A 19813-nucleotide genomic window follows, 5' to 3' on the forward strand; every position below is an offset into this window, starting at 1 on the left:
AAGTCATTCCCCTAGGTCCTAAGCCCACATATCTCCCATAAGACCTATCCATCCTACATTAAATCCCCAATACAAAGTCTTGCTTTGTACTATTACACTAGCTAGACTATCTGTTAGATATTTAAAGGGGCATCACCAATTGATAATATAGTCTCAACAGTCAGTTCAGGGGCCAACAACTTAGGCTAAGACAACTATTGAACATTGGACCCCTCATGAGCTGGGCATGATAAAGCTCTAATAGGGGCTCCTCCAGGAACCCAGGTTGTCTGTCTGGTATTGGAGGGGCATGAATAGATTGCTTTGGTGTTTTCCAAAGCTACCTGGTGACAGTAAACTTCCAAGAGCTTACTTGCCTTCCATCAGGAACTAGGTTTATTCAGAACCTCTTGGCTCTGAGAGACTGAGTATACAAGCTAACTCATATGACCAAAAGGTGGCCCCTACAGATGTCAACATTTCTTTTCTTTTTTTCCTCTTTTTTTCTTCCTATGCAGATATAACATTTTTCCAAAGAAAATTGTATTCTAGATTCTAAATTAAACACCTTATTCCATGAGATGCTGGTAAGTTCAGCTTACATCTGGAGTCTCTCAGAGGGAGACTCTACCTCCTGAAATGGAAGAAAGGGGTAACAGGAGATGGGGAGAGAGAGAGGAGGAGGGGAGAAGCTCGGTAAAGATTTTTCATTAATGATTTCCTTAGCCAGCAGACTCATATATAGATGGGCTGATTACATGCATCAAATCCTAACTTATCACTAACTGTCTCAACCAAGGTTCAAAGTATCGATACGCCCCTGTGTATCGGTAGAGGCATACCGGTACTAAAAACCTTGCACTTGTATATTTTTTAGTTTGTTTTCAAAAATTGGTTTTTGGGTAGTATGTTACATATATTTTTCATTAAAAAAAGAGGGTTCCCGAAACACCTGTAAACATGTATTTCGGAACCCAAAAGATACAATACGATACAAATTTTCATCCTTGGTCTCAATTGCAGGAGTGCAGAGCATATCATATCGCCCGATACAAAGTAGCTTAGCTCTTGGGGGCCGCCTACTTTCTCTGGGAGGACAGGGAAGAAGATTGTTCAACTTGGCACCTGATGGGAACACTGGCCCAACTCAGGCCCATGGATCTAGGCCACTGACCACCCATCACTTGGATCTACCTCAGGAAGAATAAGAAGAGAGAAGCTCTGGCTCGACCTGCACCTGAGTCAAGAGGTTAACAATTTATGCAGAAGTACATTGTAGTCTCCTCTCTTTTTTGGTCCGTTTTGGGTTTTTTTCCAGATTTTAGTTTTTTATCTCTTTTCCCCCTTGCATCATAAAATTTCCTTGTTACCAATAATAATAATAATAGCATTTCTCTGATCATAATCAATCAAAATATAACATTGCAATTCGTAATATATTAAGCAAGGAACACAAGAAAGTCTCATTGTTTTACTCTTCATTTGCACAGAAATTTATGACTATTTCCAATATTACTGGTGGGGAAAAATGAGTATTCCATTTCTGATTCTGGTTGGCAAAACAAATTGGATCCTACAAGTCAAGTTCATTCCACAAATAGTGGGGCTTATGACATCCATTTTCTTATCATTTTTCATATCTTATAACTTATTTTTTATTAGAAAGACAAAGGTAGATCATTAATCTTTTTTCCTCACATGAATCCAAGTATTCTTCTTGTGAATGTAAGATGAAATAGTACTCATGAAAGTGTTTCAGTTACTCCAGAAAACCCAAAGGGAGAAGAGTATCTTTTTTTTCACTTAAATCTTATGCATATAAGATAGTATGATGTCATGTAATAGCACTGCAGATTGCTCATAATATCCATAAACGCCAGCTTTATTATTCCACAACCTAGCAGTTGGTTCAATCAATTAAGACTAAAGAAAATTTACCAACATTTTTGCAGGCTATTATAAGGCATTTTTTCCAGATAGAATACCATCTTCTCCATGTCAGTGACAAGCAAATCACAAGGCAGTATGCTTACCCATTGGCTCAGAGATCAAAATGTCTGCTTTCTCAGGCAACTCAACTTCTTCAACTTTACCTTTGACCACCTGCAATAGATAACAAAATGCCCCCAAGAAATAAAAGAATAGCCCAAAGAAGGCATTACCTCTAGACCTGTTCATGGGCCGGGTCAGGGCGGGCTCGGGCTGGGCTTTCACTTGTTACTAATGAAAATATACTAGGCCCGAGCCCGAGCCCGAGCCCGAGCTCGGCCCGACCAACGGGCCTATAACTTGGGCCTGAGCCCGGCCCTGATAAAAAGCCCGAAGCCCGACCTAATTGAAAAAAAAAAACAATTTTTCCTATTCAAATTAGAATTAAAAATTCAGATAGTATTTTTTTTTCTATTTAAATGAACAATGGGCCTACAAGATGGTATTTTTTCCCTTTGTTTTATATTTTAAAACACAATTTTACATTATTAAATCAAAAAAATATTCAAATGGACATAATCACATAACTCATTTTAAGTTTAATATTAGGTCGGGCCAGGCCGGGCCGGGCTCGAGCCGGGCTATTTTGACAAAACCCGAACCCGGCTCGAATTTATTGCAGGCCGGGCTTTTTGGCCCGAATTTAAGCCCGCGGGCCTATAAGCATGTTCAAGCCTGTCCGGGGGCCGGGCTGGGCCGGCCCGTCGGGCCACCCGGCCCATGAATAGGTCTAATTACCTCAAAGCTTGAATTTTGATTTTGATGCCAAATGGCAAATTAAATCTCACCGTAATTCGCTGAGCCAGAGATGGATTCCCTGCAATAAGTCTGCGTGCATACTCTGCCATTTCAGATGCTTCCACAGCATAAACATGTTTTGCGCCAGCCTAATACAAAAAATATAACTGAAGATAAATTTAATCGTTTCAGCAGAAAACATATAGATGCACAAACAGAGGAAAATAAAAAGAAAAGAGAAAAGGAATGCACTGTTACACAGGGTCATGCACTTTACCTGAGCAGCAAATAGTGACAGAATACCACTACCAGCACCTACATCAACTACAACCCGACCAATAAAGTCTGCACGGTTCTCAATGACTGCAGCACAATATGTTCCTGAAGCCATAGCAACATTCCTTACATCAATGAAAGGTTTTTCCATATTGTTAACAAATGGTAACTAAAAACCTAACGACACCTGTGCTTCAAAGTTGGAGCACAATAAGGATCAATGTGGTTTCATTGAGATAGAATATCTCTGAGAAACCAAACAAGAAGGGAGTTTGATGATCAAAATAGGAATTCCAACAGCCAAGTCAAGGGCTGATTATACAACATAAATCTTGAAGGGAACAACAAATTACAGTCTCATAGTATAACCTGTCCTCACATAATCCTGTAACATATTTTGCTGATGCAGAAGTTGTCCATAGTAATGGAAGTACATTTTAGCAGAAGCTGCCTCTATTTTATTATCAAACTTGCTTCTAGAAGTTAAGAGACTTCCATTTTCTAAGCATTCTCCTGAAAGGGGGGAAGTAAACAATAAATAGTCAAAATGAGCTAGATTCAATAGCAATTCCATAATAAGAAATGCACTCAACCAACACATTATCTCATTAACAATGGAAAGTTGAACAGACAAAACCAAATTCGATTTGAAAATGCAGAAAACTAATATTTTTGCCATACAAGCCAAATGAATTCTGAAGTATTGATTTTCGGTAACAATACTAGCAATACTTAAAGTGTGTTATGAGTTCTTCAAATCAATGTAACCTACTACAAAATTATCTGTCTGTTTATTGTAAATACGTCTTTGTAAAGGATGATACACTAAAAGCAATGATAAAAAAAATCAGTTATCACTGATTTAACCTATGTTCTTTTTGCTTGCCTCCACCCCAGATTTTCTTGGCTCTTCAACTTGCAACAGGTTACTTCTTATTACTGCTGTTGTCAACGGATCTTTTGTCCTTATCTCCTAATAATAATTTAAATTAATTACCTGGTTCTCTCTATTTGCTTCTAACACATGAATTTAACAGGGTTTATGCCAGTTACCATATACTCTTCTCATGAATAGGAAAAGTTAAATGTTATATGCTTCTAATCAGTTCATACCACCCCGGATATAAAAACACTTGGACCCATTAGTTAGTATGTATTAGCATACAAAGATAGGCCTGCAAATGACCATTTACTTTATCTAGAAATTGCACTTCACCCATTTAAAGAGATGCAGGTTAACCAAGAATTTAAAGTTGTTTCCAAAAGTAGACTGAATATTCAAATTTCCATCATTAAATACATGAAGGAGGAGTCCGTCATTGCTTGGGACCCTAGGTAAAATCCTGGGATGACAAGCATGAGAACATAGGTTTGAGTCCAAGAATAGCCACCTTGGGACCAAAAGAAATGTCAAATTTTAGGCCCGCATCCAGTTTAACCCTCCTAAGGTGTGGATAACCAGAGGAAGCAAATGATAACCAAAAGAAATGTCAAAACAGTAACAATTTTCCCTAGTTCTTAATGGAATATAAATAGACAAAGGAGGGAAAGGGAACAAATGGTGGAAAGGAAAAAAAAGCATCAAAGCAAAGTTTCAAGCAGTTTCAGACTATATTTAACAAAATACAGGGGCAGCTGTGATACCAGCACTTCCACCAATAACTTCATTCTTCCATTGCTCAAATGCACAATGAAAAGCTTTGCTTTCATCTTCTGTTCTAAATCGAATGGTAATTCCCCTTGAGTAAGACTTCTGACTCAAAAGGAAAGATGTTGTAAGACAGACGTCAGAAAGCACTTCACTGAAATTCCAATCACAAAACTGACAACAATAAAAGAGTATGTAAACAAGCAGTAGTTTAGACAGAATAATTTGAATATCACGCGTTTCATAATGAATGTTACACCAAACGAGTACAGTACAACCAAAACGAATAAATGATTAACTGTAAGTATTTGGCCTACCTCCTTCTTACTGCTGGTTTCGGAATCTACGGTTATACATACTGACTCGACGGGGCCTAACTTGAAAAGCTGAAAAACAACGGACCAAGTCGTAATGTATACATTAACGTCATTGCTGAAAAGAAAAAACTATCGTTGTGATCGAAAGCAATTCATAATGATTTCTGGGAGGGAAAAAAAGAAAAAAAAAATGAAATTTTCGGGTACATAACAGATTTAAAGAAATCCGTGTTAACGTAATCTAAATCTAGATTCAACAAGGAAAAAAAGGTAAAAATCCAACCTGGGTGGTACCAATGTCGACGTTGATAACCTCGGTAGATTCTGGTTCGTGGAGGAACTGAAGCTGAGCAGTTCCGGAATCGATGCCGAAACGAGCGATTGCTGGCGAACAAGGAGAAGAAGATGAGGAGGAGGTGAGCTGAGACATGGAAACCAACGCGAACTCATGTTGCTTCTGCTTTTGCCCTAGAGAAACTTCCATTGGTGTCTTTCTGAGCTTGGGCACTGTGGTCTGTGCGAAGAGAAATTAGGGTTTTTGAGACCCTGTAGACAACAAGAGCGCGAAGCTGACAATTCAGAACCGAAGCTAGAAAAAAAAAAAAAAGTGGAAAAGAAAAAAATTGAGGGAAAAGAGTCTCATTCTTACCGTAAGACTTATATAGTGGGACAAAAATAACACAGAGAAGAGGGCAAACTGCTTAGAGAGACAGAGGCCCTTCTGCTCTCTTCTAATTCTAAGTTTAAATTCTAATTTTGATTTTTTTTCTTTTTATGGGTAGCCCTACCTAGTGGTGTAATGTACATTTTCGTACCGTCTGCACTGTAACGGGCCGCATCGGCCCGGCGAGGCTACTGTAGCAGACCGTGCCGGTATGGCACGTGCAGGTTGGGGTGGGGCCCATCACGAGTCAGGGCCTATAGCCCACGGGCCTTGGATTGTTTTTTTTTTCACAACAAAAAATAAAAAATTCAAAAAAATAATCAAAATTTAAAGGAAAAAATGGAAAATTTGATGATTGCAACAACAATTAAAAAACATCTTGAAGTTTTATTCCATAATGAATAATTAATTCCTACAATAAAAATATAAAATGGTTAAATGAAATTGGAAAAATTACAATGAAATTAAAAAATGATATAATAAAATTGAAAATAAAAGATTATGATGCAATGAAAAAAACTTACAAATAACTTACAAGCTATAAATAAAATTGAAAATCTCAAAATTTACAATAATTTCAAATTTTAATCATTTTTTGCACCATCACTATAACTAGCACGTCTAGCCTGTTTTACACCTCTAGGTAGCCCATCCCCCAACCCAAAGCACCTACGAGATTCGGTCCAAGTCAAGGTTCAAAATATCATTACGTACGGGCCGATATGTATCGTATTGAGGCCTTCCTGATACGCCCCTACAGGAGGGGGTGTATTAGGTCAGGCCATGGTTCAGAGGGTAGCCAAGACTTAAATCGACCCCTCCGAACTAGTTTTTGAAAAAAAAATAAAAAAAAAAACATAAAAAAAGCACCGATACAGGCCATCACGTCGGTATCAGTCAATAGGATGTACCGGCCTATATCAATATTTAGAACCTTGATCCAAATATCTGTTACAACCAACAAGAGACCTTACCAACTAGCCAATTGAGACCTTGGACTCTTCTAAATTTGTTGAATTAGCTCATCAAATCATTTATTTTTAGGGCAAAGGGCATATGGTTGCCTTGTAATTTCAAGTAGTCTCACTTTAGTGACTTCAAAATGTGCCATTTTAGTAACTTAGGCTATGTTTGGTTCAATTCTCATTCTTACCCGAAATGGAATTCTAAAATGGACAAGAATGGGTAAAAATAGACATAATGAGAAAATATTGCTATGAACCAAACAATTTTTTCCTAAAAATGAATTCTTTTCAAACTAACAAGTGTCCTATGTAAAAGTACATTTGTAAAAGTGCTTTTGTGATTTCATAAAAATACTTTTGATAAAAGTGTTTTCATAAAAGTACTTTTGTAAAAGTTATTTTGTAAAAGTGCTTTCTTGTAAAAGCGCTTTTATAAAAGTACTTTCGTAAAAGTGCTTTTACAAAAATGCTATCGTAAAAGTACTTTTTATAAAAGCAAGGTTCAAAATACTATTACGTATCAGCCGATACGTAGGGGGTGTATCGAGTCAGGCCATGGTTCAGAGGGTAGCCGGGACTTAAACCGACTCCTCTGAACCGATTTTGAAAAGAAAATTAAAACATAAAAAAAAAGCACCGATACAGACCAATAGGCTTGTATCAATATTTAGAACCGTGTGTAAAAGTGCTTTCGTAAAAGTACTTCCACGGTAGTCCGCTAATAAACATCTATGGTAGCATTTTTACGGGCAGAGTTTCCTCAAATAATGAAAATGAGCAAGATGGGGCATGATTATTTTTCATGTTGCAAGCTACCTCAATTTTTGTGTTGTGGGCTGATTTTTCATTCTAAAAAGAATGTGGCACATGGCAAAAATTTTGTAACCAAACACTTTAATGTTATTCATTCTTGCCCAAAGTGAGCAACAATTAAAAGAATGAGGCCCAGAGCAGTGAACCAAAAAATGGCCTTAACTTCTAGAAAATACATTCAGGCTATGTTTGATTTGAAGGGGAAGGTAGGGAAACCTATATGAAGTTTGTATCCCTACCTTTCCTTTCCCTACCTTTTCGTTCAAACCAAACACAACCTAAGTCCAATTCCATTAAACTATGGATGTGGAGGATAAAATTATAAAAATGTCCATATTATGATTATAGAGGAACTCAATATAAGGGATAGAATGCTAATGGGTGGACTTTGATTATATATTTCCAAAAGTTCATGATACTTGATTGTCACCCTTGAAAGTCTAGTCCCTTAAGTATCACTACACCCAAAGTACAAGGTGTCCATCTGTAATTTACTCTTAAAATTTTGGAGAGATATATTTCTATTCCTTTTTTTGGTAGAGAAGCACTTTTATCAAATGTAGAGAGAGAGAGATAGAGGGCAAAATTAATACTTAAATTATTAATGATACTTTAGTGAAATATTAACTTCATCCTTACTTTTGTCTCCTCTATAGACAAATCCCTCAATGGTTTTCTAGTCAAAGTGCATAGATACATGTTGTTATTAAGCAAAGGGGTGGTTCCCAAGGGAAGCAGAAATTATTTACTCCAAGGAATATGAGGTGAGAACAGGGTCCCTTTTTATTGCCAAAAGAAAAGTCAGAAAACTACCATTGATCAAGGATCATCAGTACAAGAGGAGTTTGGGTTGCTCTCATTACATACTACTATATTATATTTACAAGCCTTATAGGCCTGTCCATGAGCAACCATGTTCATATCTATATTTACATGGTTTACACATATTATATCAAAAAAGGATAACAGGCATAGAACATGTTCCTTTATAGGTTGGACAAACCAGTCATTTTCATCATTCTTGTAAAAGTTGTTGACTAAGCTTTATGAGTAAAAAAATATAGATAGAGATTTTAGTCCCAGTCGGTGGGCATATTGTATGCCATGAAGGAGTGCCCACCATTCAGCTTGGAGGGAGTTGATTACTGTAACTCTGTTGCTTTCTGTAAATACTATAACATCATCTGCTGAGAAAATTGCAACTCCTGTTTCTTCCAACACAGTTATAGATATGAAGGACCCATCAATAAACATTTTATATTTTGTTGAGGAGTTGATATGGGATTGAATAAAGCTCGGGTGTGTGTTTTGCATTGCTTTGTTTAAAGGTAATAACTACTTTCCATTAGTTGTAATGGGTTCCAAATAGGCTTACTGTGCAAGGATGCATTATTCCTCATATCCCATATGAGTCTAAAGAGGATAAAGAACTTGACAATAAAAGATTGTTTCGCATATCTATTTAAGTCATTTAGTTTGAACTCAATCCACTGAGACAGGAATTCATGAAGGACTTTATTATGAATTCTATTTGGATTTATGCCCAGGTGGGCTAAGATACAAACAACTCGAGAATAAGCACATTCAAAGAAGACATGCTGCCATGTTTCAGTGGTTGTATGGCACAAAGAGCACTTCTTCTCTTCTTCATTTAGAAAGTGTGCTTTTATCTTTGGTCTTGGTGTCATTCCACTAGGCCTTCCACATAAAGACTTGAAATCTCATTAGAACTTTGCACTTCCATATGAGATTCCAATTTATTTGGTGTCCAAAAGAGGACGGTTGGGCATCTGTGAAGAATTTGTAACCCGCTTTAACACCATAATCTCCAGATTTTGATTTCTTCAAATGAAGCTTGTCCAACAAGAGGTGGTGAGAGTTTAATGTTTGCAGAATATGCAATATACCATGTCTTGTGAATAAGGATACAAGTTTCTAATGGTCCCATGTACCAGAAGAAGAAATGAGATCCTTTGCAGTAAGGCCTATGCTTTGGATCTAGGATTCTGTTTAGATTTTGGGTATTCCGTTTGGAAGAGATGGAATCCACAAAATTAAAAGTCGCAAGTCCAAAATTCCAGATTTTCATATGGTGTAACATACATAACATCCTTCGTACTTGGTCTCATTTGAAAAGAATCTAAAAACATATTGATACACGTTGACCCTTTTGGAATGAGGCTGAGGAAATACCTAAGCATATATTCCTTTACCGTTCGACAATAGTGCTTGTTTGGTTCAAATCTGACCTATGCATTCGAACTAATAATGATTATCCTAATCGAGCCTTGCCTAATTGGCTAATACATTGGTGTTGATGGTGATACCCACAATACCAATGTTTGCTTGAGTCTTTCCAACAATTGCTTCCCTGACATTAACCATTAAAGCCTTGGCTCTACTTGGAAGCATTAAGTATGCCTTGCAACTTGGTCTACACTCGATTATCTTTGAAGGTGTGATACTAAGCTGATTGTTGACTATTTTTTGGGATCATCCCAAATCCTCCATGGAGTGTGTTTTATGCTCATTTTTTCTTGCAAGAGGTTTCTCTATCACCTTCAAAAACTCCACAGTTATCTTTACCCCTAGATCTTGTAATAAGGCAATTCACCAACTAGCAAGATTTGCTTTCAATTGTAATTCCCCTAAGACCTGGTCCAACCCTTCCGACTTTCTTTGGGCTGCCCTGAACTTTGATGTAATTGTGGATTGTAGTTGAATGGATGAGCCTTCGGGCATTTTCAAAAGAAAAAAAATCCTAGGTATATGGGATCGGCTACATGAATCCTATTTCACGATTCTATTATGTTTAATGCATGGTTTTCAAAATCGGATCGGACCGGAAAAACCGGTAACCGGTCAGCCACCCGGGTCCGGTTTTACTAGAAACCAGAAATTTGAAAAAAAAAACGTTGAAAAGTAAAAAAACCGCTAACCCGAGTAGTTGGACCGCTAAACCGTTCGACCCGGGCAGCGGTTCATGGGTTAATTATTTTTAATGTTTTAAATAAAAAAACAAAAAATAAAATACCAATTATATCCCAACCAGTTCGATTTTCGAATCCTAGTCCCTTATTCGGTTTAGCCTTTAGGGTTATTTCCCGAGTTCCCTCCTCACTCCTCAATCCTCTCAAGTCTCAACCCTCACACCCTACCACCTGCGGCGGCCATCAACTCCGGCATCTGACGTACCGACGAACTTGTAGCAGCGAAAAGAGTCACCCTCACCCAAGCACTTGCAACGGCGTTCGACGGCAAAAAGATTCACCAGACACCAGCACTTGCAGCGGCAGACGACGAGCTTGCAGCGGCATTCGGCACTTGGCGAGCTTGCTAACTCAATACACAAGATGTATGCAGTCTTATACCCTCAAAGGCTTCAAAACCTGAAATGATAAGCAAGGAATATCTTAAATTTTATCAAATCAACACATTCTTCTTCTTCTATCCTTCTTATTCTTCATTTCTTATGAAAAAGCAGGGCCTCATCCTATATTTTTTCTGAAATTTCTTTCTTTTTTTCTTCTCAAAATATGCTTTGATATGAAATTTATGCTTTCTTCTCAAAATATGTTCAGATAATTTTTCTGAACTGATATGCTTTTTTCTTCTAAAAAGAAAGGTTATCATTACATATTCTTGCTTACATATTTTTTCTATATTTTTTGGACAATTTTCTATATTTTCTATATTTTTTGGATTTTTTTGTATTTTATTATTTTTATGTTTTTCATATGTTGTTATTTTTCCTGTGTTTTTTTTTTAATTTCAATGGTATTTTTTATCATATATAAGTATTTTTTGTTTTTTATTTATTTATGATGTCACGAGTCAAACCGCTTGACCTAGATAGTTGAACCGCCAAACCGAAAAACGGTGCCCTGACTGATTCGGTTTTAAAAACCATGGTTTAATGCCATATTATTTGTTAAATTTTGTGTTCTTAAATCATTAATTACTACTTTGGTCAATGTCCTTTACCTCTATTTCTTACCCGTACAGTCCCTTCAAATAAAAGATGTGTTATAAAGACTTCCTATAGTGTGGTTTCTATTCTTTTAGATGAAATAGGTTATCGATTACAAACCTGATTTAACTTTTATAAATTAAATAATGAACTCAAATTAAAATAAAGTTGGTTATTATTTACAAATAAAATATGATTTAATCTCTTAAATCAAATAAAAAATAAAACAATATAGTATATGTACGTACATATATGAATAAAATCAAATAAAAAACTAAGATAAATTGATAATGACTTTGAAGCAAAGTAGGTTAGAATATTGGCCCCATAATTAATACAAGGCGGTCATTATCTAGTGGAACAAAAAAACTCATTTTTAGTTCATGGCACGTCATTCGTGATCTACTAACCCCTCCGATGTCTATAGGCTACAATTCCATTGGAGTCTTGTTTAATTGTTTTAATGCAAGACCTGCAGGTACAACTGTACCAGGGTTGGCCGAATGCAGTCATGATGCAGAATATAGATTACAACTTTACAATTACAAGACAAAGGAAGGCATGATACTACTACATACAATGGATATTTCACTTGAAGCAGATGATGAAAGTATGAATGCTTTCATCCTAATGTATATGTAAATTTTGTTTAAATTGTAAATTTTAACAAATAACCCCAATTTTTTTTTCAAATTATTATAAATTTTGTTTTAATTTTATTTAATTTATTTGCTATTAATGTAATTTTATATTTTCAATTTGTAACTATATTGTATTTTTTATATTTTATTAGTTTATTCCATTTTTATATTTCACTCATCCAAGTATGAAGTATGAAGTATCCAACCATTGTATATTTCAATATTTGTATGCTTTGTAATTTGTATCATTATTCATTCAAATTTAAATGAAATAGAATTCTTATTTGAATTGTTTTATACTTTTATTTATTTATTTTTGGGTAATCGTAAATTCGTAATCCATAACCATATCCATATTCATTTAGTCTAGCTCGATTTGGCCCAGGCCGAAGGCCCGCCCTATGGCCCAGCCTGGCACAACCTAAGCCCACGGTACAACCTACAGCCCGGCTCAGCCCAGGCCCACAAGGGCTGGGCCATGGGCCATGCCGGGCTGACCCCTAGAATTTTCACTGGGGAGGGTGACATGGCACGACCCACTTTACACCTCTAGGGGAAAAAAGGGGATAGAGTGATGGTCGCTGCCATACCAGAAATGGAACTCACCTATTAGAGAAAGAGAGAGAGAGAGATATATAGTGATGGTCTCGATGAAATATGAAACAAAGGGCATGTGTTGCAACCAGAGACTAAAGGAAAATGAAAGAAAATGATATTTGAAACAAAGGAAACGTCTAAAAATAAGAGATCATGGGTTAATGTTTTGTTAATCATGTTTTAAAATTGCAATTATTTAAGGACCCGAATGGTTTCATGAAACCAGCATCGATTCACTGGTTTTTCAGTTAAACTGACCAATCAATCAGTTTTCAATGAATTTTTAACAAATATGGTTATTGGGGTGTGATCGGACCAACTAAGGTCCTGGGTCACGGTTCAATCGGTCTGACCGATAAGCTAGAAATATGGAAGGCATAAATGGTGAATGAAAGAAGGGTCCTTGTGGAGGTAGAGGTGGAATGCCAAAGATAATGATTAACTCTATTCTAGGGTTTTGTTAGGTTGAGAAGAAGACTTTTCTTTACAAGTTGGGAAGAAGACCATTAGAGACCGGAAAGAGAACGAATAGGAATTATATTCCATCTCTATTAATTAGAAATTGTCCTTCATTTAATGGGATAAATTTGCTAATTTGGAACGATATAGAGGCACAAAAGGATGTGTTCATATATCATTGAAGGAGTCAAGAAGAACCCACCAAAATGGTGGGATTCCATAATATAATCCCACCTTTACACACGAGGGACACAGGTGAGATTCATTATTGATTTAATGTTGAGATGATGGCTCTCCATCCCTTATTGCAGGTGGGGTACGATCATTTAGAATGAGCACCTCATATCAAAATGCAATGACTACCATAGAAAGATAGGTATTATTTTGTTTTAAGACAGGCGATATAGGTATCCATAGAATAGTGAGCCCCAATTTTCCCCAAGCTCTCCAACTTAAAAATTCGATCATGTGATTATAATATGATTTTATTGCTTAACAACTCCTCTCGAGCAACACTACAATAAAAAAAAAACTCCTTACATTTATTTTTAATTTTTAATTTTTTATGGGGTTACACCATGGTTTGCGAGTCGTCGTTGATTTGGACGACTGGACCATTCGGCTTGGGAATCGTCCAGGCAATCGATTCCGTTTTACTTCAAACTCGGTCTTTGGTTAAAAACTATCGAAAAAGTTAACAATCTGTTGACCTGAGCGGTCAAACATATTGACTTGTTCAATGGTTTTGACAATTTTTTTATTTTTTTTTAATTTGTTTGTCAGAACGGGTTGTCCATTCTAACCTGACAATCGGACCGTCAACCCGAAAACTAATGGCCAAAATGGTTCCATTTCTGGGCCGTTTTTTAAAACCATGGGTTACACAATGGGAAGTAACCCATCCCTCACACCCATAACCCCCAACCTTGGGAATTCACATTGGCACCCCATAGAAATAGCCCCACAGGTGCCCCATCACATCCCAACCATGTATTAGAAACATCTCTCAATAACAAGTATGGGAGATGTTTCCAATGCACATTGAGATGTGCATGTAAGGCACCTGTGGGGCATGCTTTGTGGGTTAATAATGTGAATTCCAACCCTGGTGGCAGTGGGATTTGATCCGACATCTCTGCTACAAACAACTAGAAAACCTATTGGTAAAAAAATTTTCATAATACTTTTGATAGGCAAACATTTGGATTAGATTTCATGACCAAACTACTTAATACATATCCATTGTATCAACTAGTCTACACAGGCTAGTTTGATTACGAAGGCACCTTGTCTTTGAGCTGGGGAAAGGCCAAAACACTAGGAGAGCTCTGACAAACTGATTATCTTGTCTCTGACCCAACTTGCAATTATTATTAGTTCCCTAGTGGTCAAGGGTTCTCAACCTCTCAATTCTCATAAGCGGAGTCCACTGTTTGGAATGTGATATCATTTGCCCATAGAGTCTAGACTAAGTCGGTCGTTCGAAGAGGGCATTCATTTATGTAGTAAAATTGAGAGATTTCATAGCAATCAATCCTTTTTGGCCTTAATCCAATCAATCTATTTAAAAATGGCAATGGGGCAGGTTTGGGGCGGGGTATTTCCTCCCCGTCTCCACCCCGAAGTCACGATACCTTGCCTTGTACCTGCTCCGTCCCCGGTGGCGGGGCATCTATTCCCCATCGAGGACGGAGAATCCCTAAATTTTCCTCAATCTAAGGCAATTACTTAAAAATTATCTATTTTATGGACAATTTATACATAGGATATAGGAATTTGGGGGCATTTTAGAATTGAACTATAATACTTTAGGGGTAATTCAAAAATAAAATTATGGATCTTAGGATTTTAAAAATTTAGGGAAAACTTAGAGATATTTTAAATATTAATATTAAACCTAAAAATATTTTACTAATTTACCTTCGGATTCGGGGAATTATATACAAAACCCGTTCCCGCCCAGTACCCAGTTTGGGGAAAAATTATTTTCCCTGTCCCTGCCCCGTCATTGTTTAGGGTCGGGGAAAACCCTCCCGATCGGGGCGGGGCCCCAGTTTTACGGAGGAAATTGCCATCCCTAAATCTATCTATCGTGTTCATTGATGCAATAATGCATGTGGATCAGTCATTGAATAGTGAATACCACAAAAATAGGGGTGTAAGCGAGCCGAGCCAACTCACGAGTTACTCAAGCTCGGCTTGCAAAATATTCGACCTCGGCTTGAAGATCATTGAGTTGAGTTGAGTTTGACTTAGTCAAGTTTGAGCATTGTAATACTCAGTTCGAGTAGCTTGCGAACCTTCTAAAAAATTATTATTTTTAATATTTTTTTTTATAATATAAATAAATATTATTTTTTATTAATTTATTTATAATACAAATAAATAAATTTATAGTCAAGTTTCATCATATAATTTTATTCATAACATTTCATAATATTGATTTATATAAATTTTAATATAGAATCACATTTTTAATATCTTTTTAAATATTAATTAATTTATAATTTTTTTTCATAAAAAATTATTTATAATTGGCTCGAGGTGAGTCGAATCAAGTTCGAATATGAAACCCAAAACTTGACTTGACTCGACTCGATTACATCCCTACAGCCTCTCCTGTATAATGATAGTAATTATACTGAACCAACCTCCTCTGTTTTTACTATTGAAATTTAATGGAGAAGAACCAAATTTTGCTTTGCATAGTGGCCAAAGCCAAATTTAGGGTTTTCCCAGTTTTGCTTTTGTATACCCTCTAGTTGATAAATCATAATACGAATGGGTTCTAGTTGCACAAAACACTTTATGAAAGCTTTTCCCACAGGCAGACAAACATGCCCGAGATTTTCCATTGTTTTCTTAAATGTGTTTTAAAAAAGTCAATCAACTTGGATCATAGTGAATTAGTAAGTTATTAAAACTCCTCACACATTGATTGTTCCTTTTCCCTAACCCTCTCTTTTTTTTTTTTTTTTTTTTTTTCTATTTTCATTCTCAATATCATTTAGGGGTTGGGGATCAGATTATTATGCAATGTAAGGAAACAACTTTGTATACAACGGCTTGAGTGGGCTGCATACATGGGAGCAAGGTCAATCAACTTGACGCAATTGAATCTCCAACACCCAACAACATGATCTCCAAAAAAACATGAATCTCGTTTGTCAGTCCTTTTCTTGCTGAGAGATAATAAAGAATTTGAGTAGGAATACCAATTTAGCCATTACCTGCTTTTTTTTTTTCATTAACCAAAATAATACCAACTTGAGTAGGATAAAAGTTTAGTTATATTCCTCTTCTAATATAATAGGTTTACGACCCAATTAATTAGAGGCAAAGTTAAAAATATGGATACACCGCACCCACCTTTTTGTAATATATATTTCACTAATACAAATGCATGGGAGTGCAAATGAAAAAATGCAAATTCTCATTTAATTTTGTTTTATATTTTATTTTATTTTGCTTCATGTCTTAATTTACTTCATTTTCATTGCAATGAAACAAAATAAGCTAAAATTTAAAACAAAAATAGATCAAAATTTACACTTGAATCATTTGCACTGCCATAGTTTTGTATCAGTGCAAATTTATTTGCATTGCAACAAAACACAGCCTAAAAGATTTCTGATTTAAGTATCAGTGATGCATTGATACAATGAGCATCATTTGACACGGGCTGATATGTGATGGAATTTGAACCTTTATTTAGAGGCATGCTAAGATTGTGCAAACTATGTCTATCCTTCTTAAAAACAGTTGCATCATAATAGGAAAATCAAGAGTCAGATGGTCACCATATGAAGTTCGGAGAAGTCCCTTTCTTGTGAGTTTAGATGGTGTTTGGATAAACTTTTGCTTTCAAACATCCATTTTGTCTGAAAGTCTGAAAGCACAAAAATGGCTTTCTTTACTTGAAAGCACCAACTTTGGGAAGTTGAATCCCAGAAATCCAAATCCCTTTAGGCTCAGTTTAGAATGAGTACAAATACAAATATATACAAAACACAAGGTTTTGCACTCTAAATATTTGTATTTGTACTCCTTCCAAACTGAATCTTATGGGTCAAAAATAGAAATTCCAAAAATTAGTCTTTGGACTTTTGGCTTTAGGGGTGTCTCAATATGCCGTCACTCTCTCAACCCTCTCATTCTATCGGAACTCTTAGCCCTCTTTGCTCTCACTACCATCTAAGCCTAACCAAAACCAGGTAAACCCTAACTCATTTCGTCTTCAATCTTCTTCTTCATTTCTTGTTTTTATTCCTTTATATTATTCCTCATCTCTCTCTCTCTCTTTTTCATTTCTACTCATTAACTAACCAACTTTGACAATCCCCAATTTTTTAAGATTCTATATATTTCAATCTGTTATTTGTTTGGTTTGTGAACCATTTCAAATGGGATTAAAGCCCCTTTCATTGTAAATGTTAATTTGATCTACTCATTATTTGATTTGTGTAACCCCTTCGAATGTATATATAATCCCTTTTATCATGAATGAGATATGCATGTAAATATTGAACACTCAACTATTATATATTTGATATGTTGAACGAGAAATGTCTTTTAAGTCTAATATATTTTTCATGACCTGATTTTTTTTCATAACAATAATTATGATGGTGTTTGGTATGGCTTCCATTAATTTGAAAAACAGTGCCAGCTCAACGCCCATGTAGACGCTTGTCGCAAAATGGTATCTGGTAAGCCTGTTTATCAAATAAACGTTTATCTTGGCTTATGTGTAAGCCAACCATTGGGAGAAGCTTCATTTTACCGTTTCCTCCTACACTAAGGTGCAAAAGTTTTGCACCTACATGGCGAAAGTGATATTTTCCTCCTACACTTAATGGTGCTTAGTTGTCAAACAATGGTAGAACAACATTTATCAACCACTTTTTTCTTGGTTTTAAAGGTAAATCAAGTGCAAAAGTTTTTCAAATAAATGGAAGCTATACCAAACGTCACCTATATGCCTCACATTCATAATTTTTGGTTATTGGTGGCTGATATATTTTGCATAGCTTGAATGTGTTTTTTGGTTGCTTTTTTTTAACAACTGTATGCCTTCATTTTTCTATTTGTATGCTTTTGTGCATTTTCTCTAATACATTCCTCTCTTTTTGGATAGTTAAGCAGTGCATGAATTGCATAGCTCAATACCCAGTTGTATCTTGGACTTTTACCTACCGCTAAAATGGATATATATCTTGCTTGAATGTGACACAAACATAGTACTTGAATGGGGCCTGGATTGTTTTTTTGCTACCTTTCTTAATGGGACATTCTTTTTTTTTTTTGATTTTGAGAGGGGGGAAGTTGGTCAATGAGATTTTGGTTCCCATTGACCAAAAATCCCATGTTCTTTTTTCATATTTATGTGGGGACAAGGAAAAGTTTATTTTCCTGGGTACCATTTATCCGGGTAAATGATACCCATCTCTTAGGTGGGTAAATAACTTTCCCACCTAGGGGGAAAGTTGCCAACACTAGAATTACCCCGGTAACCACATTTACCCGGGTAAGTAATTTAACGAAAAGTGAACATGGCCTAAACAATGGATTATTATTCTTTTGATGGTTTTGGACTATTTTTTTCCATATACTTAAAGCTTAGACTGTTAATTTTTTATGGTAGTAGACTATTTTTTTCCATATACTTAGACCTTGGACTGTTATTTCTTGATGGTAATGGACTGTTTTTTCTATGCTTAAACCTTGAATTATTATTAATTGTTTTTTTCCATGCTTAAAATTTTGAACAATTATTTCTTGTTGGAATTGAACTGTTCTTTCCATGCTTAAATCTTGGACAGTTATTTATTGTTGGAATTGGACTATTTTTTAATGCTTAATTAAACATTGGACTGTTATTTCTTACTAGGTTTAGATGGTTTTTTATTGTTTGTTTCACTGAAAATGCATGCCTTATTCAATAGGCATAATAATAATAGCTTCTTTTGGATAGATGGTGATAGAGCAAGATACATAGGCCTATTCAGTCACCAAGAAGTGACACTTAAAGACGGCTAACAATTTATTGATCAAATCATGGATGATATGGGCTTATTGTGATTGCAACACTCTTATGTTGCATTGTTGTTGGGTTATTAATTTGCATGGTGTTCTTGTTGTTTGTTACAATGATTATGTATTGTGGTGCATCCATTATTTTTTTTGTTATTTATGGATTTAAATATTTAATATTAACTACACGGGTACAATGTGATTTTTATTATGATAATAGGTGTGGATTAATAAGCTGCAAAACTACATTTTAATTCTATCACATATGGTGGGGTTACAAGTATGTAAAAGTCAGAAATTAGCATGGTTTTTGAACCACTATTGACCCAGATGATCGGACCATTTGGCTCGGGAACTGTCCAGACAACTGGTTCCGTTTTACCCCAAACCTGGTCCTTGGCCAAAAACCATTGAATTGGTCAATGATTCATTGACCCAAATGGTCAAACCATCAACCTGTTCAACGATTTTTGGCCATTTTAAATTTTAATTATTTAATTATTTTTAATTTATTTTGTCAGAACAGGCCATCCGTTCAGATCGGATGGTCAAACCATCAACCTAAAAACCGGTGGCCAGAACAGTTCTGGTTCGGGGTCGTTTTTTTAAAACATTGGAAATTAGTTTTGAGGTTGCTAAACACCCATTTTGGGTATTTACTTCGAAAAGCATGTTTCCCAAGCAAATGAAAGTTCCTGGCTATGGAATGATGCCTCGTAGCAAA

General features: G+C 35.9%; 1 protein-coding gene across 24 annotated transcripts in view; it reads right to left on the reverse strand.

The window, feature by feature from the left end:
- LOC104606146 (putative histone-arginine methyltransferase CARM1) overlaps nucleotides 1–5713 on the reverse strand; it is a 30060-nt gene extending 24347 nt beyond the window's left edge. For 4 of the 24 annotated variants that reach the window (XM_088904331.1, XM_088904329.1, XM_088904325.1 and 1 more), the window contains exons 1-7: nucleotides 5231–5576; nucleotides 4948–5016; nucleotides 4627–4735; nucleotides 3352–3495; nucleotides 2984–3087; nucleotides 2757–2855; nucleotides 2013–2082 (exon numbers count right to left, since the gene is read on the reverse strand). In XM_088904331.1, the coding sequence (XP_088760457.1) occupies nucleotides 2013–2082; nucleotides 2757–2855; nucleotides 2984–3087; nucleotides 3352–3495; nucleotides 4627–4735; nucleotides 4948–5016; nucleotides 5231–5431 (796 nt within the window). In that variant the 5' untranslated portion in view covers nucleotides 5432–5576. The other 20 variants (XM_088904332.1, XM_088904327.1, XM_010271213.3 and 17 more) reach the window with 11 other exon arrangements.
- Between the last annotated feature and the right edge of the window lie 14100 nt (nucleotides 5714–19813).

Source organism: Nelumbo nucifera, chromosome 4, assembly GCF_055504915.1.
Source record: "Nelumbo nucifera cultivar China Antique chromosome 4, China Antique-T2T, whole genome shotgun sequence".
Classification (NCBI taxonomy): Eukaryota; Viridiplantae; Streptophyta; class Magnoliopsida; order Proteales; family Nelumbonaceae; genus Nelumbo; species Nelumbo nucifera.